The 23,354-nt window shown below is 44.9% G+C and overlaps 1 protein-coding gene across 1 annotated transcript in view; it reads left to right on the top strand.

Annotated features, from left to right (window-relative positions):
- The first annotated feature begins 221 nt into the window (after nucleotides 1-221).
- Nucleotides 222-23,354, top strand: part of ISM1 (isthmin 1) — a 38,824-nt gene continuing 15,691 nt past the window's right edge. The window contains exons 1-3 of the mRNA XM_059828607.1: nucleotides 222-231; nucleotides 901-1,418; nucleotides 22,606-22,842. Of these exons, the coding sequence (XP_059684590.1) occupies nucleotides 222-231; nucleotides 901-1,418; nucleotides 22,606-22,842 (765 nt within the window). The remainder of the gene's footprint in view (nucleotides 232-900; nucleotides 1,419-22,605; nucleotides 22,843-23,354) is intronic.

Here is a 23,354-nt window from a genome sequence, read left to right as displayed (position 1 = left end):
GGGGGGGAGAGGACAGCAGGGGAGGGAGGCAGGGCAATATAAAAGCATCAGACGTGCACCTCTCCCGACGCAGAGCGAGGGGGCGAGAAAGTTGGTGTGGAAGCAGCAGCGGGAGCCAGGAGGAGCGGCAGCCGCTTGCAAACACGCACGCACGGTGGCAGGAGAGAGTGCGGAGCTGCCCCTGCCAGCCCTAGGGCCACTGGAGGGAAGAGAGAGGAGAGATGGAGCCAGGTATCCAGCTCCGAGGGAGGGCAGGCAGCTGAAGCTTTTTGCAGCCCCTCGCCCTCCACACTCCCCCCCCACCCCCCGTTCCCCACGGCCGAGCCGGGGGGCAGAGAGGAGGAGGAGGAAGGTGACCGGGGGCGGGGGGGGGGAGCAGCGATCTGCCCCTCTTCCCCCACGGGGAGCTCGCAGCCGCCCCGTCGAGGGCTGGCAGCCGGCGGGGGTCGCGGCGCGGCCCCGCTCCCTCGCACCCCCGCCGCGAGGGGACGGGACGGGGCCCGGCGGGGCGGGCAGGCCAGGGCGACGCCTCGACGGGCCTCGTGAGGGGAGGGGGGAGCCGCGGGGCGGGCGAGGACACGGCGGAGGGGGGGGGGGAAAGCTGGTCCAGGGCCACCCCCATCCCCTGGCGAGGAGGGAGGCGATAGCCCCAAGCTCTCTCCTCCCCTCGGAGCGTCCCGGCTTCCCCGCCATGTGAGAGTCGTCCCCAGCCCCCCCGCCTCGCCCTCCCTCCTCCCTCTCACTCGCACACACGCTCCCGGCTCCCCCCCAGCCTCGCAGCCTCTCCCCGTCGGCAGCCGAGCCGCGCTGCTCTCCGTCGGCCCGCGGCTCCCCGAGGCGGCGGGGGCTCGGCCCGCTCCCTGCCTCCCTCCGACGGCCCACGGTGACTCTGGGTTGCAGGGCTGCCCGCAGAGACGCCGCCGGTCCGCGGCCCCGTCGCGGCTACCTGCCGCCCCCCGCCGCAGCCGGGCAGCGCCGGGATTTTCGCCGCCGCCGCCGCGGCGTCCCGCCCCGACGTGGCTCCGCTGTGGTGTGGCGGCCCCCGCTGCTGCTGCTGCTGCTGCTGCCGCCGCTGCCCCGCGCCCGCCGCCCGCCCCGCTGACGCCGAGAGCGGCGCGGTCCCCGCCGCCCGTCCTGCGGCTGCCGCGGCCGGCCCCGGGGCCGGGGCCGCTCCGGCGGCGGCGGCGGCGGCCCCGGCGGCGGCGGCGGCGGCGGCTCCTCCTCCTCCTCCGCCTCCTCCACGGCCGCCGCCGCCGCGGGGCCCTAAAGCCGCCCGGCTCAAGAGGATGGTGCGGCTGGCGGCCGAACTGCTGCTGCTGCTGGGGCTCCTCCTGCTCACCTTGCACATCACCGTGCTGCGCGGCGGCGGCGGCGAGCCCCACGCCCCCACGGGCGCCGGCAACCACAGCCAGCGGCAGGTGAGTGCCGCCCCGCCTCCACCCCCTGCACGCCCGCGCGCGACCCGCGGCCACTCCGCTGCGCGCCCCGCCGCGCCCGCTCCCTCTCGCGCGGCCGACGGCCTCCACCTGCCCCCGCCAGAGCTGCCGCGCGGGGCGGCGCGGCCGCGGGCCGGGGAGGGCGGGGCCGGCCGGGCTGAGGGGAGCCGGCCGGGCTGAGGGGAGCCGGCCGGGCTGAGGGGAGCCGGCGCCGCGCACCTGCCCGCGCCGCTGCCTCGCTCGGCGCCGGGGCCGAGGCAGCAGCGGGCGCTGCCGCCAGGCATTGCCCCGCTCGAGGGCTTTCCGCGGGCGGCGCCTGGGGGCGTCTTCGTCCCCCCGTGGCTTTAGGCGCCTTCAGGGGACGGAGGTGGGAAGGGCAGAGCCGCTCCCCGCGCCGCGTTGTGGCACCGTGTTGGAGGCGTCGGGGCGGCTCCCGGGGGCGCAGCGGCCGGCGGCCATCTCGGCTGGGGAGCGCGTCTGGGGGCGGGCGGGGGGCTGAGGCGGGCCGGGCCGGCGGAGCACCTCTCCGTGAGGCGTGAGGGGAAGGAAGGAGAGCGCAGGCCGTAAGGATCGCTCTTCGCGGGGGGGTCCCCGGCTGGCGGTCCGCGAAGTGCAGCCGGAGGGAACCCGGATCTGCGGACTCGACATCCCAGTCACAAACTGGAATCGGGCCCTCTCGACTCCGAAAACCTCCCCTTGAACTTGGTGGGAGTCCTGCTTGGGCGTGCTCGGCCGCGTGCTTCGGGTAAGGCCCCACGATGCTGTCTCTCTTTGAGCTGCAGTTTTATCACCGGCTTGACATTCCAGGATGGTTTTTTTTTAATATCTTCAAGATTCCTGGTAATAATGTTTTATAAATGATGCTTTCTTTCCTCATGGGCACTTGAAATGCCTTTTAAAATGATGTTCCTTGGAAAAGTGAATTTGGAGAGGTTTTTTATGAGGTGTTTGCTATCATTAGCATAACCCTGAATTTGCCTTTTCTTGACAGGCTTGTAACATAATGAGGGAAACATCTGGGCAAGTGGGAACTCCGGGTGATGCCATTTCCCCAAGGAGCTCTTTTCAGAGCACTATTGTAAGGTTAGGGTGAAACAAGAGGAAAGCCATCTTCAGATAATTAGCCAAGAGTATTGTCATTGTGGTTGGCTGTCTCATGAAAATCTGTTGATTGTTGACGTCAAGAATTTTTTCTGTCCAGTGATTTTTTTTTTTTGCAGATAACTTAATAAAACTCTGTGCCTTTAAGCATCATGATAGCTTTAGCAGGTCATATTTTCATCATGTTTTGCCATTTGTAGAATTGAAATTTTTATATACTTCCCAACTGAATTGATTCTGCAGTTACGTATTTGAGAGAGTGTGTCTGTACAAGACATTATGGGAGGAAAGTATATTGATCAGTGCAATCAGTTAAACAGATGGAAGTCTATCAATTTTTGGGTTTTTTAACTTTAATGGCTTCTATTACTAGCTGGAAAATACTGTAACCTGCGTTAGAAAATTGTACTCTGAGAGGCAGATGCTTCCATTCACAGCATCACAACACAGATCTCGATGGCGAGTTTGTGCTGGGATCCTCAGATTTTGGGGTTTCCTGGGCTGTTGTGAAATGCAGAATCCTAATGCATTGCATTCCCAGGTAAAGGTTGAACGTGGAAAGCAAAACTGCACAAAACCGGATTTGCTGGTATGAGCAAATAGAAATCTCTCAGGTTGCTATCGCTTATACTGAAAAAACCCAACCTGTTGTTTTTTTCTGTCTTGGTAGGTCTACGGAGAGAAAAGGTTGTGAGAAGCGATTAGGGCAGTGTTTGATTTGATGAAATTTCATTTGCCGAAGTCTGTTGCGCACATTGTGGCAAATCCAGGAAAGAGTAATCTTTGCAGCAACTGTTTATAGATGTATTTTGACAGGGCAAATTTGTTTGAAAACAGACTGGCTATTATCAAATGCAGGGTATGGTATTTTAGGATTTAGGCGGTCCGTTTGCACAAATAAAGTGGTCAGAACTTGGTCCTGTGTGTCTGAAAGAAAATCTGAAGTGTTAGTCTTCTCAGTCCAAAAAAAAACAAACCCCAAACCCCTTTGAGCCTTTTTACATAAAACGGAGTCAGGAGGAGACCTTAGTAATCTTAAAATATTGTTGGAGATTTAAATAGTCTAAAACACAGACTTGCATGCATTTGACATCCGATTCATTAAGGGAGGAAGAGCTTCTCTTTCTCCCATCCCTCGGTCCTTCAAATGAATGATGGATTTGGGAGGATAGGTTTTGATTTCTTTTGGTTTTCCAGTTATTAACCCCTGCAATTAATCAGACTGATAGACGGAAGAAATCCAGAAAAAAAACTTACATCCTAAAATTAAACAAGTTACTTCTTCCTCTTATTTTTACTTTTGGTGCCCTTCCCCATCCTGTGCTTGTCTCGAGGTTCCCAGATGTCTGGGATCATGTTGTGCCTCCGTGACTAGCTGTTAGGGAGCGGCAGTGAGGAGAAAATCCTGATGTACTCTGCGGGTCCTCTTCGGGATGGGTGAGGTACAGGCACAGGCTTCCTTGGCTCACTGCTGCAGAAATAGGCACTGGGCCTCTGCATTGCTGCAGTTTCGTGCTGCTGTTAGAATTGGTTTGTGGTAGTATAAACTAACACAAAATGGGAAATCCAGATTGGAGCTGTAAAATATCTTGCAGTTTTGAGTTATGAGAGGGAATCAGCCTTTTGTTTCTCAATCAGATTTTATTCCCTCCTTCCACCTCTACCAAAGAAATAAAGGAGAATTGGGGAGGGGAGGGATTTTGTTGTTACTTGTGAGAACTCTATTAGGTATAATTTAATTAGCATCCAGAAACTATTGTGGAGTATGTTCATCGAATAAATAGGTACAAACTTTTGCTTCTGAATAAGAGCAAGTGAAGCTACAGTGAGAGATGGAAAAATGCTGTTTGGGTATGTTTTTATCTTTCTACATGGTTCTAAAATGAAGGGAAGGCTTGAACATAAATTTTGAAAGATGTTTGTAATACTGTACGATGCTCTAAAATATGTGCTTTCATTCTGAGAGAAAATATTTCATCGAGAAGTTTATTCCCATCACTTCTAATTTTTCCATAGCGGGCCTTGCACACCAAGAAAAACAGTGTTCCCACACCAAGAAAAATGACCTTGTAAAATGTAGTAACAGAGCCACCAACAATATATGCCATAGCACATGAAGTCAGATTCTCCACTGCGGTACTTGCAGCAGTATTACATTAGCATGAAATCCAGCAGTTGTGCATAAAGCTGGAGCCATATAAGAGAACGTAATTTGGAAAGAAGCACAATGCTGTAAACAGCTTTTTACTTTTAATCTCCTTGCTCCTGTCCTTGCCCCCCTCCTCAATAAGCATGCAAGCAATTACAGCGTGTCAGAAATGTTCCCTGAGCCCTACCAGCGGAAACACATTCTGCTGCTTATAAACGGTTGCACAAGAGTCACTCTCCAAGCCATGTGAAGAGTCCTTTACAGGGCTGAGCTCTCGGTTTTCTCCTGAGATCCACAGCTCAACACGATGCAAAGTTCAGAGACGGTGTGCTGTCTGTTACCTCTGCTGAGGTGCATTACAGCCTTTTTAAGGTTTGTGCGTTCCTGCTGCCCCTTGTACTGGATTCAGGCAAATTGCAAAATGATCTCCAGGTACTGTGGCGTGTTTCAGCTTTCTAGCTTTCTCAGTTTAGGTAGGACTCAAGCGGTTTACTTTAGGAGAGGTTTAGACTGAGTTTTTTTAAACCTTATTCGAGCTCTGGAGCTTTACATTTGGTTAGTTCTAACAGGAACTGAACATCTAAATCATCTTTGAAAAACTGTCGATTCAACGTTTTGCATTCATGTTTTCCAGACTGTCCTTAGCCTACGTAAGATGCCAGTAAGTGGATGTGCAGCATATATTTAATACGACCACTAAATCCTTCTCTGCCTTAAGAGCAGTTTCTGTGTTACACAAGTAACTTTCAGAGCAGGTGGTTTGTGAATGAAGCAGGCTGATTCTCTGAAAACCAAATTTGGTGAGGTTGTTACTCATCACAGAGGATGCTGTTTCGTGCTTTTTGACAGTGATAGTAAAACCCGCCTGTTCTCAGCAGGCTTTGCTGTACAGGCTCTTAGCTAAAGCTCACCCTTACCATTAGCATATGTTCTTCCAGTTACGCACTAAGCTTTATGAATGACTTACAGCATGTGTAGTTCATTCTCTCATCTCCCAAGGGAGAGAATTATGTGTGCTCTTTAGTGGTTTTGCTAGTGGGCTGTGGCTTGTTCCAGGATCTGGGGGGAAGGAAGGGTGATTAGCTTTACGTGTGGTGCTGCTGCGTGCGTGGAAGAAAGGATAAAATGGGAAAGAAGGGTGAAGGACTGAGACCGCTGCTCTGGGTGGAGCATTTGCTGTTGTCCGTGGCTCCCAGGAGAGATTCTCCCACCTTCCAGACCTGGCTCCAGGGAAACTCCAGAAAGTGTTAGTTAAGCTTCTCTTCATACCTATCACTTCAATTAATTTCCTAGCAAACTAAAGCATCCCTGGTGGAAAAGAGCTATCACACCTTCAGGGTAGGATGTGGCAAGCCTTTTAGCATCTAAGACTACTGCAATGATTTAGAACAGGGATCCAGGAATATTGTACTTAGTTGTGACAGCAAGGAGCAGTGCTAGGCAGGTATGAATGTAACTTCTTGCATTAGATTTGACCACGATGTTTGGATGAGGCATATTTTGCAGAACTTCTCTTCAGCGCAACAGCTAACAATTACTGTACTGCGCATCTGGGATCATCAGTGATAAATACCTGGCATTAAATCACAGGGTGCCCCTCAATTTTGTCTCTGCAACTATAGCTCGGAGCAGTCTTTTCCTAGTGCCTTATGCAGAAGGGTCTATTGGAGTTCTTTGTATCTGTTTTGAGCAAGATTTAGGATCATTTTCCATCTCTGTACAGTATTGGGTTATTTGTATGAAAAGAACCGTTTGTATGTAGTCCTACATTCATTCTGGGCCATTATGGTGGCTTTATGTCTGTTGCTATGGGCCTGGAGCCAGACACAAGTCGCAGAACTACTTACTACAGGGCAGAGGCCCCAGAGACATTCCCGCTTTTGCCTTTATCGTCTCTCAGGCCATCCTTACCTGTGCTCTGGGGCTGTGTGTGGAGGGAGAGTGGTTAAAGGGAAGCCTGCTAACGCGTGGTTCTGAGCCCTATGGCGGTCGGGCGGCTGACTCACGGTAGTGAAAGGAGTGGTAGGTTTGAGTCCGGTTCCTGAGAAGATCTAGAGCTGTAATGATCACCCGTGGTGACAGTGGGAGTAGAGAGACAAGGCATGGGTGCATAAGAGATCCTGGAAGGAGCTGCATTGGTACTCTTCACGTTGGTTCCTCTAACTTGGACAATCAGCACTAGTTCTGGAGTAGCTTTTATTTTGTAGTCTTTGTTGCTCGTGTGAAGAGGTGTTTGTTCTACACAGGAAGAACACAGCTAGTCCATCAGAGCTACAACCGCAGTGTGACAGCGGGACAACCACACTGCTGCTGACCCCTCGCTGTTACCCGATGGGCACAAAAGTCTCTCCTTCACTCCTCCAGCTTCAGTTGTCAGCCCTTAGGTTCAGTCACATTTCCCTGCTCTGTCCTTTCTTAATGCCAGCTGTCCACAAAAACAGGAGGCTTGGAGTTGAAGGTCTGCTGTTGGTCTTTATGACCCCAACAATTTCTTCATCATTTTACTGTCTGGATCTGGTCACTGTGTACTCCCTTGTGATTTTAACATACATGTTATGACCTGCTAATACGTAACCCAGCCCTAGTACTTAAAGCTTCAGCATACTAAGCTTTTTGACACCTTGCTCTGCTGTGGAATTCTTTTGCCGGGGAGACATCTGTTTAACCAATCCAGGTTACATTAAATGTAAATTGGGAACCATGTTTTGATTTCAGCAGTTGTTCTTCTGTCTCTACTCTTATCTACTACATCTGTATATTAATAATCAATGCCTTATTGTTCCAAAATGGTGGAAAACCTCTTCAAAGAAAACAGGGAACAGTGAAAGAATTATTGATTAGGTGAAAACTCTGGCTGCATTGTGTCGCAGCATCTGAAAACTTTACAGAAAGTGAAGTGCAGAAGACAGTAGAATTGATAATGATGCAGAATATGCTATCTTTGCCTGCCGACCTAGTACATAAATGTACTAGTTGTGGTTGAAAAGCTTTCTAAAATAATTTGTGACAGAGATAGACACGACTTCTGAAAACCCAGTCATCAGTATGTTTTCCAGTGGGGAGGAAAGATCAGTTTGAAAGTCGCTTCATTTTTAAGAGGCACAAATACATAGATAGTCACGCTTAACAATTTCTCTTTTTTTTTTCCTTCACTATGTAAAAGTGCACAGGATGCAAGTACTAGTAGGAAATTATTTTGCCATACTTTTTTATTCTTATGTTCTTCTGAGTTGTCATTTAAAAATCTTGACATGCACTCACACTTCAAGTATATATGGAGACAATTTAGATGTTTTCTTACACAAACATAAACTGAAAAATTGAAACAATGTAATTTTTCTTTGTGTTTATATCCTGAATGTATAGCAATAGACAAGATATAGCAGCTTTGGCAGGTTTAATTGTCTGAGTTGGTTGCTTTCCACTCTTCTCTGTGTTTTGCCAGTCTTCCTTGCAAATGAATGTGGTAGTACCCAGTCGTGCCTCGTTTGTTCTGTTCGCAGTGTTGTTTAGTGCTTGTTTGGCCTTTTTGTTGTGATTCTTATCTTGCTGTCTGCTTTAAGACTGCACTACTTAAAAGCTCTTTGACTTGACTGAATGATGATCTCCATAAAAGATGACTTTTTTAAGGCATTATTTAAAGCAGTGGTAGCAGAGCTAGGTCACTGATGCATTTAATTTTTCTTACTTATTTTACTTTTTAAATCTCAACCCAAGCTCTTTGAGGTTGAGATTCCATTGTTGTGGTGTCGCTTGTGGACAACACGTAGCGTAACAGGTCTCCAGGCCTGAATGGAGGCTGTAAGCACTGTCGCAAATGAATAATGAAGTGATAACTTAGAGCAGAAAAATACAAACTGCTTTAGTAAGTTGCAGAAGGAAGCATTAAATGATGCAGTGATTACTGTTGCACTTTAACACCATTGTGCCTCCAGGATACCGATTTTACAAGTTTTGAAGACAGAAAATGCCAGGCTAAATTCAATAGTCCAAAGCATAGAGATGAATAACATTTCCAAGAAGTAGAGTAGTGAGCTCATTGATACATCAGTAAGAGCAGAATGTTTCCAGTGTTGGTATTTCCATGTACTTTCGATTTGAAATACCAGAAAAAGAAAGAAAACAAAGTAAAATGTAACTTATTATTGTAATAAGTGATGGCTTGCCACAGCGGTCAGTGGTGTGGCAGTATAATGCTTGGTCAGAGGAGCTGGTGTGGGCGGTACTGGTAAGCAGTTCCTTTATCCTTTTGCCCTTGTTTTTCAGTGCTTGGAGAACTCATAGCAGTGGGTCATATTTTTTATTCCTCCCTTCTAGCAGTCAGCAGGATGAAAGCAGGCCTGGAGTTGTTCACCTCTAAGCTCTTGTAGCATGATGGCTATTTGAGTGCTTTTAATCTTACAGAGGTGCTCATAAAGATGAGAGAGGAAAATCGGAGACGAAATCTTTCTCTCGCCACTCTTGGTGGAGTCAGTCCATGTTGAAAGGCAGGAGAAATTCAAACGTGCCGTGGCTCTTACGCCCCCATGCTAGAGCTACATTCTCAGTGTGTTTAAATTGACCTTGCTCCACTGAGTTTCACAAAGCAAGACGAGTCAATGACTTGTATTGGCTGCAGACCCAGCCAAAGTTCCTCTTGGATTTGAATCTTTCACAGCTCAGTTCTTCTACAGAACTGATATGCCCATAACACACATAATCTGGACCTCCATCCATGAAGACAGGCTGGGCTTCGGGGTGTGGCTTTCTTCAGATTGCATGAATTCATTTCCATCCATTACGTTTCATGGTTAGTTTCATACGTGCTGAAAAATCCTGAACTGGTTTGTCCCACAGTAGCTCTTGTTTCCTCGGAAAATTTGTAATTTCTTCTTTGCCTGTATGGCCGTTGAGATCAGTACTTGTGACAGTACCATTATGAGTACAGTGCAAGTATCTATATAAACCACCCAAATCATTTGTCCCATCTTTTTCCACTAGTGTTTACAGTACTGCTCTAAAAATGTGGCTTCCTCCTTTTCTAAGGAACAGTTACTGAGTCAGTGTTGTCCATGGGCCAGGTTTAACTTCCAGAAAGCTTCCTTCAGGCGTCTTGCCTTTGCATTCCCATTGAATTGGGCGTTCAGGTATTGAACAGTTGAACATTATCATTGAAACACCTTTTCTTGTATGTGCCTGGGAAGGCTGAGTCAGAGGTGAGGTCCTTGCACCAGAAGGTCTGCGCTGTAGACTGCAATGGAAAGAGGAGGTGACAGAGCATAACGTAAGGGAAAGAGCAGTGAAGCGGACCCAGCGATAAGACGGCTATTTTTTTGAAGCTAGTGCTTCAAAAATTAGTCACGTAGCTTTGGTGTCTTTCTCACCTTAGAGAAATCCAATGGCAGCAGATTTTGCCATGAGGACACCAAAATTACTCCACTGGAACCAACTGCCTAACATTACTCTAAGTGTAACACGACATAAATTTGCTTGGTTTTATCTGCCACGGATCAGTGCGGGATTTTAAAATCAATATGAACTTGACCTAGATATAATATTAGTAATCAGATACTTACTAATGTCTGTTTGCACAAGTTACCCAAAGAAGCAAAAAGGCTTAATAGTTTAAATAGTTTCAAACAAAAACTTCTCACCATATCTGCATATTAAAAAATAAAAGCCATAGCTAACTGACATGGATTGTGTAACACCCCAATATACTCGCTTCCTACATCATAGAGTTGCTTATATACTTTTTAATTTCACAGAAAGAAATTATTTAGCATCTGTTTAGCAACACAGCAGCAATAAAACCATCCCTGGTTTTAATGTCTACAGATACAACTCTCATCTGAAAGTGTCTCTTGAAATTACCTCAGTAATCAGACTGGAGTTATTTAAGACGCAGGGTATATGTTGGCATTTTGTGCCATTGATTTTAAGATTCTCTGGACTGAAGAAGTCTGTAAAGGTTCACTGCACAGAGCAGGCTATAACAAAGCAGTTAATGATTCTTGTGACATGAATGCTGCCATTTCAGTTTATTTGAATGACACTGGCATTCTGTCTTAAATATATCACTTTTTATTAGTTGGGGTTTTTTTCGGAAACCAACTAGGTATTAGGCATGGGTATGCATCTTAGCTAAACTATAACCTAGCCAGTCCATGCCTTTTGCCCTGCAGAGTGCCCGGAGTTTTTCAAAACACGTAACCACAGTGATATTTTTATAAAGGAATGTTCACCTCATGGGATTTTTTTAAGGTGTTCTATTTTTTTTTCCAAGTTACAGCTTCGCTTTATTGTACATGATGTCCAATAAAAAAGATATATGTCTGTGATTGGACTTTGAAAAAGGGCCATGGTGCCTATTCCATTTAAAGGGAATGAAGTCAAGCAGTAAATTTGCTGGTCGCCCTTTTCATATTGACTGTATCTCGGCCAGCAGTTGGTCTTTGATGTTGTAACAATAGAGCAAAGGCAGAGGAGGAGGAGGATTAGGACCTCCATAATATAAAAACAAGTCTGCATTCATCATGATTTTTATAGAGCACAGTCCATGTCTATTGGAGGTTTGCAGCATAGACTCAGGGGTCTGCAGAAGAGTGCGGCAATCTTAACATTTGCGGGCGGTTTACAATTCATCCATCATTACTACTACCATCTCTTCTTCATTCGGAGTTTGTTTAGGCGTTCAGCATTTAACTTTTTCTATCTTCTTATTCCTTCCTACAATAGGAAAACAGATGTATGTCAGGATAGAGCTTCTGGAATATCATTTTCCTTTAGAGGGGTTGATTGTCGTGTTATTTATGAAAGGCTTGCTGCAGCTGGCCAATAGGGTATCTATTCCTCATCTTGAGCTTTAGAGTCCAAGCTTTTATTAGGAAAGAATAGAGGGGTTGATATGTACACATCTAACGTTTGCGAAAATCTGTATCAAAAGGGAACCTAGGGCAGCCACCCTATGCCTGTGTCTGGAACAATAGCTCCAAAGGTTTCAAATTAGCTATTTAGCCTCATAGAGTCCTGGAGCTTTTGATATGCATTTAAATGGTAGCAGCACTAGCTCTTGATCAAAACATGCAAGAGGAAAAGGGTCGTCCATTTCACGAAAATGTGTAAGGTACGAAGTTGCACTAAGTGCAGGTGGGAGCAGATAGACTGAATTGTGAGCAGAGCTTGGAAAGAGCTGAATAATCTGTAATGCACTGTTGTAGCCATGTGTGTAACGTAGCAGGATGAATGGAGCATTCCGATGCAACGATGGATGCGGCAGCAGTGATCCCAGTGCAAGTGGATCTGTATCAGAACCCAAAGGCAGCTCTTAGGAAACCGTCTGAGGATACCCCAGGTGAAATTGCTTTACTGCACCCAATTCCAGTGGCTCTTGCTTAAGGCATGATCCTGAAGTGTCCTGACAAGGCAGAACACTTGGAAGCTTCTCTACCAGACTCCAAAGACACCTGACCCAAGGAAGGGAAGAGGGGGGAAAGATGCCAATCTGTAGTGCATTTGACAGTTCAGGACTTGATTTAGGGTTGGAAGTGTTTTAGGTGTTCAGATTAGACCTGTGAGTCCAAACTCGTGAACAAGTTACTGCTTGCCGGCTGAGCTGTGGTAGCTGCTTAGATGTCTTATCCCACCTTCATCCCACAACAAAATACGAGGTGATTTTATATTCATCAGTAAGTCAGCGCTGAGCAAACAAAACCTGCCCAGGGCTCTCACCAGGGTAACTGCATTCTGTCCTGGGACAAAGCGCTCCATGGTATCGGCAGTCACCAAACACACGGCTCTTCAGTGAGGAATCTGTTCTTTTATTTAACGTCTACCATGATGGCCATTAAAAAGGCAACATCTGGTGCAGAAAATGCACATGTGCTATTTCTGCGCTCTGCTGTATGTCTCCTTCATCAGGCCCAGATACAGCAGTGTCTTAGCTGTCTCTGCTTTCCCCAGTATGCCAGCTGATGAAAGCAAACTACGTGAGGCTTAACCAGTATAAGGTGGGAGTTCTGGCTAGTTAGAGGCATCACCTAGTGTTTAAAAGAGTTTGCCCTTGAGGGATCAATAGCTCTGAAAAAGCTGCTGAAATCCTTCAGTGGCAGTGAATTTGATTCTTTCTCTTCTTTGATCTAGCATTCATGGCTTTTTGAATAATGTAAATCAGAGCTGCCTTTCTCACCTACCCATCCCTCTTTCTTCTTCTCCTGTCTCTCTCCTAAGAGGATCATTTTTTCATGTTGTTAGGAATATAGCTACGGCAGTCTTAACATCAAAATAAAATGAACTAATTACTTGCATAACATCAGAGTAAGGGCCAGATTACTATCACTTCTCTGATTTTTTTTTTTTCTTTATCCTGTTGAAGTCTTCCCACAATAAAATACAAGAGGAGTTTGCAGCTGAAATCGTGTGTTTGCACACATATGGACTAAGTGGGGGAAAAGAGCTGTATATGCCAGTTCCCCAATACGCACTGCTGCCCTTGATAAAAGGAGCCACGATTACACTGCAATCAGGTTATAAACCCCATAATACACCCATGACAATTACTGCAGTTTACTTGTAAGAGCCGTATGAGGAGAAAAGATGTATATTTATCTCTTTAGCACAGTTAAGTGGCTGGAAGTGAGTTCTGTGCCACAGCTTACCAGGAAATGCTCTTCCAACCTGCTCTGAGTGCGTCTGCTGTCTACGCTTTGGAATCTCTCTTTGTACAGGAGCAGCTCTTCCTCCCTGGGATCTGGCATATCAGCGAGGGTCTCATCTCCGTTCCTCAAGAGAGGCGGTTAGGGTGTCTCAAACCTGAACTGCTTATCTTTCATCTTCTACCTTGCTGCTGTGTCTGGCTGCTGGGACTAATCTAAAGATGCATTGGGCCTGCTCCATACAGTTTATTGTCAGCGGCGTCTGGGTGGCTTCAGGCACATGCTAAGATTCTAACAAGTTTGAAAAATAAAACCATTTATCCTAAAAATAGCTCAGAACTAACTAATGATCATGGGGCGGAGGGGAGACAGAAATGAAGATATTTTCTTTTCACGTAAGTGTCAGATTCAAAAGCATCTGCCTTGTTCAGTGCATGTATGGTATTCATTTCCTGCCTGCAGTCGATTGGAATGCCCCCCGAGTCGTTTGAAATTGAAAATCGAGTCATGCTTCTTTAATCAGCTCTAGGAAATAGCCCCCCTCCCTTACTGTTCTAAGAAAATTTATATATACATGCATAGAATTCATAATACAAAAAACCCACACTTTTTCCCAGGGTAAATCCTTTCTCTCTGCCCTCTTGAACAGAGAAGGGTCTTCACATTGTCTTGTCACGGTGTGCTGCGTATCTACTCGCTTGCTCTTCTTCCCCATAATGTCACTGGAGGGAGGCCTTTCTCTTGCGTATCTGCTTCCTCCTGATTCTTTCTCTTGTTCTGTCATTAGGGCAGTTCACGGAGATGTAGAGAGAGGGCATAATGTCCACTCCTGATGTCTTGATACAAAAATAAGGCAGTTACTGCATTGTGTGTACAGATGCCACTTCTAATGATTTCCAGTTGCTCATGTATCAGTCTCCAAAGTTTTCTAAATGGAGAGGCTAAAACTGTACACGCGGGCTTGAAAGAATACTTCAGTGCAGGAGCAGAGGTGCCTGGTCCTCAGGCAGCCGCTCAGATTTCTGCTGCTGTTTTGCTGTAAACTCCTGGGTGTAGTAACAACCCCTTCCAGAGAGTGTTTTGAGGCATATACTTGGTGCATAGATATTGAATGCAAACAAACACTGCCTTTCCTCTGCCTTCACCCTCTAACTTCCATCAAAAGAAAAACGAGTACTGGCGAGGAAGGCAGCTAAGGGAGGGTCGAGTAAATTATCTCGCAGTGACTCTATGGTGTGCATGTTTTGAGCATCAAGACTCAAGTGATTTGCCTTTTTTCAGGCACAGAAGTAGTATTGCCAGAAGCACAGGAAACATCATGTTTTTGGAATATAACACTTGTCTGCTTTCTTGCTTTCCCGTTATTAGCTTTTGCTTATGTGATGAAGTCATCATGTAACTTTTAGTCCACAGGGACTAAACACTTTCTAGTCTCTAAAAACATCTGCCAGCTAACACAGCCAGAGTCATAGACACTTTTGAAAGCATAGGGTGGATATTCAGTGGCATATGAGAGGGAGACACAGAGGCTGGGAATAGCTGTTTCTTGGAAACTAACAGCTGAAGGCAACTTTGGAAATTGAAAAGGTTTCAAGTAAGGTTACTCTTTCAGCTAGGGAGAGATGAAAACTCCGTTTATTAAAGCTGGTTCACCTAGTGAAATCCTAGCCGTAGTGATTTAGTGGAATAAACTTGCAAAAGGACCTGGTTTAAAACCCATGAAAATAATTTCAGATGTATGTTTGTTCTCTTTCATTGACACTGACTTTCTGTGTGCTGGCCTGCAAAGCCTGACCAAAAAGTTGTGTACAAAAAGTATTAATATTCTGGTTTTCCTTTGCTTTTGCGGTTTTAATTGCAGCTTAAGGCAGACTTTCCCATTCTGTTGGAACCCAATGTGTAAATTATGATGCAGATTTCAAATGATGGGTGAGATTAGTCTCGTTCAATTCAATTTCGCCATGGTATAAATGGATTCTATTTAAAGCTTTATTATACTACTGATTTTATGCAAGTATTTAATAAAGCCTAAAAAGAATGGGAACTTTCAAAGAATTTGCATTTTGGCACCACATGTTATTGGAGCGGAATAGTTGGGCTATTTTTCAGTTGTACATTTGCCTGTTCAACTGCTAAATCAGTGCGTCCTGTATGGAGAGCTCCAGCCAGGCAGTGATTACAGGGAAAGTCTTCAGAGTTGTGAAGAACAACTAAATGTTTACCACCAGCTTAGGCAACTGAAAATATCCGTTAGCTGCAAGCAAAACTTGGCACCGAACATCTGTCACAGCCCTACACAATTTTAATTCTGTGCGCTTGGCCGTCCCATGGATGACTGAGTATCTGCTGAAGAACAAACACCAGTGTGTACTATGTTAGAAAATTTGCTAAAGGGCCTCTGTTTTTTCCAGCAGACATTGAGCTGTAATCACCACCTTTTTATTATCAAAGTGTTTATACAAACTGGCCATTCTTCACCTCCAAGCTGAACCATACTGTTTGTGTTTTCCAGCTGAAGGAAAACATGAAATACAAGCAAACAACAGAGCATAAAAAATAGCTGTGCTGTGAAATGTGTGTCCACAACATGTAGCAAAAGGTTGCCAGATCCGAGTATAACATGGTTGGTTTTCTCCTTAAGCTCTGCGGGAAAAATACTGTCTGCCAGAGCTGTTCAGATGTGGACCCAGTGTTTACTAACGCTGTGGAAGAGGCAGGGAGCTTGGTGAGAGAGGAAACTCCCAACCAAAGTCTGAACGAAGGATGGACCAAAGCTTGACGACTGGAAGTGAATAAACAGGCTCAGCAGGGGAGGAGTGGCGGTAGGGCTGCTCCGGCACTCAGGATGCATCAGTTCAGATGGTTCAACAAGGCAACGGCCTTTTCCTCCGCTGCGGAGGGTCCTGTTGCAGTGTTGGCCATGTGCCTTGAAAGAATGGTCTGGGACTTAGTAGACCTTAGATGTGAAAGGGGCCCCATCACTACTGCACCAGGACTTTTTAGGCTTTATTAAATACTTGCATAAAATCAGTAGTATAATAAAGCTTGAAATAGAATCTGTTTGTACCATGGCTAAATTGAATGAGTCTAATCTCACCCATCATTTGAAATCTGCAGTCGTAGCCTAAGTCCTGGCTATGTGTTCAGTTCTCAAGATTTTCTGTGTAACTATGAGGGCTAGAAGTTTTTAGTGTGAAAAAAAACCCTAAAATTCAAAAGCTGTAATTCTGAGATAAACGTGCCCAGATGCCTTGAGATTCTGCTTCTGCTCTACGCAGCTCCTGCAAGCTCTTCTGGCGTACACCACAAAATCAGCTGTGGTGGGCTGGGTGTATACTTGGGTGTCCCGAGCACCTCACTGCCTACCTGGGCTGCTGTGGGCACCCAACATTTAAGCTGCTCCAACAGTGACTGCGAATCGACATGTCTACTCTGAATTTCTGCTGTCCTAATTGCAACAGTATTTGCGACTCCATCCTATTCTCCACAGAAACAAAATGACTTCAAGAGCCCTACAGCCCCTGAAGCTAATGTGTCCCATAGCAGTACTCTGTGGGGTGACTGGGCTTGGTCTTTGCATAGCCACTTAGTCACACATGCAGATGTACCACAAGTTAGAAAGAACTGGGTACAATGTCATTGTGCTGACTTTGCTGGACTAGAGAATTATTAAAAAAAAGACCCTGATAAACAGAACTCTTGTTTTTTAATTATTATTATTTTTTATTACCAACTGTAACCAGTGATTCATCTATTGACATGATGTTTAAAGCAGATGCTCTATTTTGGACCCCCTTAGTGAAAACAATTGTGTACACACAAGCCAATGCAGTCCATTTTAAATGATTTATGAACAGTGATTGTCTAAAACATGCTATTAATTATTGCAACAATTAATTTGTGTGGCTTTCTAAAGATAAGTGAGGCCTTTCATTTCATTGATATGTGTGAGTGTGAGGGACAAGCATGTTTTAAGAAAATGAGAGTGTCTCAGTAGCTGAGGGGTTGATGTGACACCCCTCTGGTCTGACTTCTGGAGACCCGTCAGTGACTCCTTGGAGTGAACCGCAGCTGTGGGCTCAGTACCACCGCGTGCTTTCAGCTGGTCACACAGAAATTAAATATGAACCCAAGTGATCGGCCTGTTAAAGGAGAAAGCCAAGACAGCTAAGAACAGAACAAAGGTCTTCTGACTGCCTGGGATGTATGTGGCATTGATCATAAAAGAACTTTTTCTCTGTGTATCTTTGATAATGCTTTTCAGCTGTTAACTTCACTCTCTGCTTATCTAACACTGTCCTCATACCTCTTCCCGCTAGGTCCTGTGCTGCTCATACTCATAATAGACAGAAAAATAAATAAACCCCAGGAATTAGATCGCCCAAGTTCATTACAGATCTGGGATCTGCGGAGGTGAAAGTCTCGTGTAGTATCCCAGTGTGTTACCCAGCCTCCCCAGACCAGTTAATTTTAACGTGATCATTTAGCACTAACCTGGAAACACACGACAGCCTTCAAAATCAAAACAATCTGTTTAGGCAGGTGGGAAATGAAACCAGTCCTAATGGCTATAATGGTTTTCTGTGAAGGCCCCAGGCCTCATTTTGTCTCTGATAGCAATATAATCTTTTATAGCGTCTGTGAAGTTTCCTAATAAATAAACGTTCCTTGTTCCTGGTGGTTGAAGATGCTGTACAGGTGCATCATGAAAGTGCATTGACAGACTGTCGGTTTTCAATTCAAGACCTCTTGTCAAGATCATTTTACAAGATATTTCAAAGGAGTATACAAGAAATAAAAAAGCAATGTAGCTGCAGCAGGGATTTAGTAATAGATTCCCTTGCTGTCTGGGAGCTGTTAGGGATATAAGTTGCATCAGTTTTCCCAAATTCTTTCAACTCCATAATTAGCAGTGCTTGCAAATGTGCCCTTAGTTTGGCAAGTGGGGAGGGAATGAAGGTAGGTAAGAAGTATGAAGGACAGAGAAAGAGCAGCTGCGCCAGAGTATTTTCTGTTGCTCCAGTCATTCCTCACTTATTCTCTGTCTTGGTTGTTTTTCCAGAACTGGAAATGGGATTAAAATAAGGAAGAGGGGAGGGAGATGGAGTCCTCACCTGCTAAAAATGCAGAGAAATTCCCTTTTTCCCTAGTTCGGTATTTTCTTGTTTACTTCTCTGTGGGGAAGAGAAACAGTACACTTCCCTGCAGCTAATGTCTAACGTGACAGAGGGAGAAACAGAATAGGAAGGCAATGGAGGGAGTTAAAATACCCATTTGATTAGTGAGAAGTTAAACTGCAGTATCAGGTAGGAAATTTTTCCTGCATGCAGGGTTGTCTCTTGGTGCCTTAAACCCTGCCATTTAAAGTTATCCTCACAAAATCCCTGTGAATTGCTCTTCTTCCCTGGTTTATAGATGGACACAAAGACATTGATGTGTACTGAACTATTGCCCTCCCCTTTTCAGTGACAGGTGTGAAAAGGTGTGTTATTCTGTAATACAAACACTATGGCAGATTCTTTCTCTCTAGGGTTTATTTCGTTGCCTTGTCACACAGCTGTGAATACTGTGTTCCTGCCCTTATAGACTGTCCACACTTAGAACACTCTGAAATCCTAAGCTGTTTTTGTGTTAGGAACTTCTATAAATATCTGATCCCGTGAGACAGCAGAACTGTAGCTGACAGCAAGCATGAGTAACCCCTTAAAATCATCTTAATGGAAAGTTTAAAAGTTGTGAATAATCCTGTTAAATGAAGGGAAAAAAGTGATTTATCTTAAAATATTCAGAGCAGATGCATCATTTGAGTAAGAAACCAATGTGCTTGAATTAGAAATGTCATAACTTCAGAAAAACTGAGTCAGTAGTTCAGAATGAAGTGACACAGCTTTTAAAGGAAGGCAAGCAACACTGCTTTCCCAAAAGCAATTGGGAATATAAATTGTGTACACTTAAAAATAAATAGTGTGAAGTATGGACATGAACATGTGAAATAATGTAGAAATAAGAAGAGAAGTATATCCTTCCCCTGCAAAAAAAGAAATTAAATTTCATCTATTAGCTTTGGAACACAAACTCCATTTTCTTCAGAAGCTGGCACTGCAGTAAGGACACACCTTTTCCTGCTAGATTGGCCTTGGAAGATCCTTTGCCTGAGTTAATGCAGTAGAACAGAGTGAGCCCATATTCTTCTCTTCACATGCAGTTCAAGCTCACTTTTTATTGATGGCAGCCTCTGTTATGTTTTTACCAGAAATACACATTTCTAATAATACTGCAGATCAGCTTAGACACTACACCAAGAATTATCTACTTAAAAAATAGGCATGCTATTCATTTTAGGAACTGGAAACAAATGGTCTGTTGCTCGTGGTACTGTGAGCAGATACCTGAACTGATCATGCATATTGAGCATGTCTGTTTGCTTGTGTTGCAGTATGACGCAGAAGCCCCCAGGAGGCATAGTGTGGGCTTGTCCTAGCGTGAAAGGGACTGCAAGAGAAAGGGACTGCAAGAGAACACTGCTTTTAGGCGAGGAAGCACTATTTAACCTGTGTCATTCCTGCCAGGCATTAGTTAACCCTGCTCTTAAAGACAAACTCCTCGCCCCCCCCCCCAAAGTCTGCTCTTGAGCTTGGCTGTCACTGCCATTAGAAATGTGTACCTAACGTTGAACCGGGGTTTTCTGATCCTGTCCACCCTGAGCAAGCAGTGTGGTCCATGCCCCTCCTCGCTGCAGCAGCCTTTGGTATCGGGCAGTTATCATGTCCCCCTCTGTTTTGCTTTTTAGCATTAAACAACCCCAACTCATTCAGTCTGTAATTAATGACAGTCCCTGCCCCAAGCAGCTTGGTAGTGGGCCCGATCAGCCTGATGTCATTACTTCACCATGACAATCTTCTAACGAACTCCATGTGATACTCCATCTGTCTGACACTATTAAAAACTTTTTATATAGCCCTTATTACTGTAGTTGAGCTCCCCGCAAACATCACAGTGAGGAAGGGAAGTGCTGTTATCCCCACAGAGGCACAGACAGACCATGACCTGCCAAGATCACACAGCCAGTCTTATCAGAGAATTAAATGGAGGTCTCTAAAGTCCTTGGCCAGCTCTAGCTGTATGGTGTGTTAATGTGGAGAATCAAGATGCTCCTGAAGTGGCAAGCATGAAAGTATGTCAGAATTCTATTGTTTTTTAATAAAATCTCACTTTATTTTTAATGAAGGTAAGGTTATGGGCATGATACCGCAGAAAAAAGTAGTTAAGTACCACTTTTTTTTTTTGTTTCCTGTCTGAAGTAATTTAATAACAGCACAATGACACCTCGTTGTTAGTCAGACATAACTGAGAAGCCATTTAATCTTCATACGCCAAGAAGTTTGCAGTTAAATTCTGTTTGGTAAGTGTCACGTTAAAGCACTAGCACATGGGTAAGGAACCTAAAGTTAGATGAGTGGCCCTCAATTTTGTTTCCCAGAGCTTGCTGCTGTGTGATTTGCTTGCTACTTTATGTTGAATAAGGGGTGTGTTAATGGGTGGCCCACTAAAGGTGTCTGGAAGTCCCACCCGGTCTTCAACAAAGAGAAGCTTTCTTGTTTTGGCTTTCAAGCAATACAGACTGTCAGGAACACATACATTTTTAACACTGCCCACGTATACTAATTCAGAATGAACGTTTTGCATCTGTGCTGTAGATAGACGTATAAAAGTACCCTTTTGGCACTTCTAGAGTGTAGCCATTCTGATCATGAAAATACCAAGACAACATTAATTCTGCTAAGTCTGATTTTGCTCTTTACAAATGCAATGCAGCAAGAAGGGGAGAGGAGAACCACCTTAGTTTTTGCTTGAGACAATTCCGCTTAGTCCCAGATTAACTCTTAAATCTTGGTTTATTTAACTCACTGAGTATTTTCCTGTAATGTGCACAGATTATATTGTAAAATCTCTTCAAAGGGCAGTTTAGAACCTTCTAAGCAAATAAACACGAAATAAAAGAAAAGGCATTGGAACCGTTATCTATCTGAGAGCTTAACAAAAGGTATGCTAGCTTAATTTGAGCCAGGGGAGCTGGATGGAGATTGCGTTTAACCAGAAATGCTGGCAAAAATATGCTTCAGTAGAGCCAGAACCACATGTGGCCATTCCACTTTAATTGTGCTTGTTTTAAAAGATAGGTCTTTAACATTTACCCTCCCCATGATTGCTGTCTCTTTATGAACTGAAAATAAAAGCTCCTCAGGCAGTCATACTAAGACCTCAAGCCTAAAATTTTTCAGCTGAGTCAAAAACAAAACCTGTGCTGAGTCTGCCCCATGCATTTTTTTTTTTTTGTAGCCAGAAGAAGATTGGACTTCTCTGCTGGTTTTTTTCCCCGAGTCCCCAGGCCAGTCCTAACCCAGGGAGTGAGTGTTTTGATGCTAAATGTATCTCCTTGGAGAGGTCAAAGGCAGTGGCAGCAGTGCTACTGGTTCGAAGGCAGCCTGCTGTAATATACTACAGAACCCAAAAGTACGCTCAACAATAACAAAAGCATTAACCGCTGACCCACAACTTGGTGAAATTCAATCCCACCATTAGGCAAACATGAAAATGAGATCCCAGAGGAAGGAAGGTTCAGATGTTCAAGACCAGAGAAATTGGGTGAGGAACACAGACAACGAGATGAAGTTGTTGCAGACTGAGGAGAGAGAGAGGGGGAGGTTGCCAGTACAGCGGTAGGATCTTTTAATACCATAAATTTCAACATGCACTTGGCAGTCAGTGGTTTTGCTCCACTTTGGAACAAAGCAAATTAAAACGATTTATAATAAAGATACCTTTCATCATTTTAGGGACATGTTTAATGTGATATAAGTTGATTTCCCAGGGGTTGCTTCAGAGCTTCGTGTTTCCAGATTTGCTTTAAGTTAGATGAGCGTGTCAATGTGTAGGTGCTCACCGCAGGGCTGGAGTGTTGCAGGAACCTGAAAGAGCTAAGCACCCAAGTCTGGACTCAGTTTTATCTTGTGTCAGACAGTTACAGATTTGCAATCCCTTAATTAAGGGATTAATAGACTTAATTAAGTCTATTTCAGTGAGAGTTAGATGCCAAACTCATGAGCACCCTAGAAAATGCCAGTCATAAATCCTGTGTGTTTCGGTAACGAGCCGTGGGTCTGTGTGCTGTAAGGCTTTCTGTACACACTCTGCAGCCGTCATTGGCAGGAAGCTGGGGACAGGGGCACTGGCAGGACTGCACGCTCTCTCAGTTGTTGTTACAGTGTGTTGCTTTTTTCCCCAGAACACACTCACTGAAGACGACCATTCTCCTGAAGACAGCTTCACCCTGAACCCCGAGGACAGAAGAGAATACCCTGATCTCCAGGCTGCCCACCGGCCGTTCCCTAAGCAGCGATTCAGGCAGGAAGCCGGGCATACGTCCTTGCAAAGAGATGGACCCAGATCTTTCCTCCTGGATCTCCCAAACTTCCCTGACCTGTCAAAAGCAGATATCAATGGGCAGAACCCCAACATTCAGGTACAAATTTATGTTAACGTGTGATTTCCTATGAGCTGCACAAAATTATTTTACTGAACCAAGAGACTTTTCAGCCTGGTTTCCATGACATCCAGTGAGAACACCCTGTCTCTCTACCAATAGCACCAAGAGAGAATGTATATAATATAATATCATATCATATCATATCATATCATATCATATCATAATATAATATAATTAACATAACATACATAACAACATAATAAATACAATATAATATAATACAAAAATGTATAATATACTTTTTTTATTAAGTGAATGCACAGATTTCAATTCTTTTCTGAATTTCTCTCTGGATAGTGTTGATTGCAGAAGTCTGGGTATCAGTACAGACCTATATTATGATATTAAAGCCATCTTTGCTATTGCCATTTTAGAACCTATTCTCTGCATTGATATTAAATGGGTATTTTAAATCCTGTTTTCAATTCTTTGTTGCAAAATTTGTTTGTGAACAGATTCTCTTTTGGTAAGCTATTATAAAATGCAAC

Source organism: Gavia stellata, chromosome 23 (genome assembly GCF_030936135.1).
Source record: "Gavia stellata isolate bGavSte3 chromosome 23, bGavSte3.hap2, whole genome shotgun sequence".
NCBI lineage: Eukaryota > Metazoa > Chordata > Aves > Gaviiformes > Gaviidae > Gavia > Gavia stellata.
Note: the sequence above shows the minus strand (reverse complement) of the source record. Positions and strands in the feature narration are given on the sequence as shown.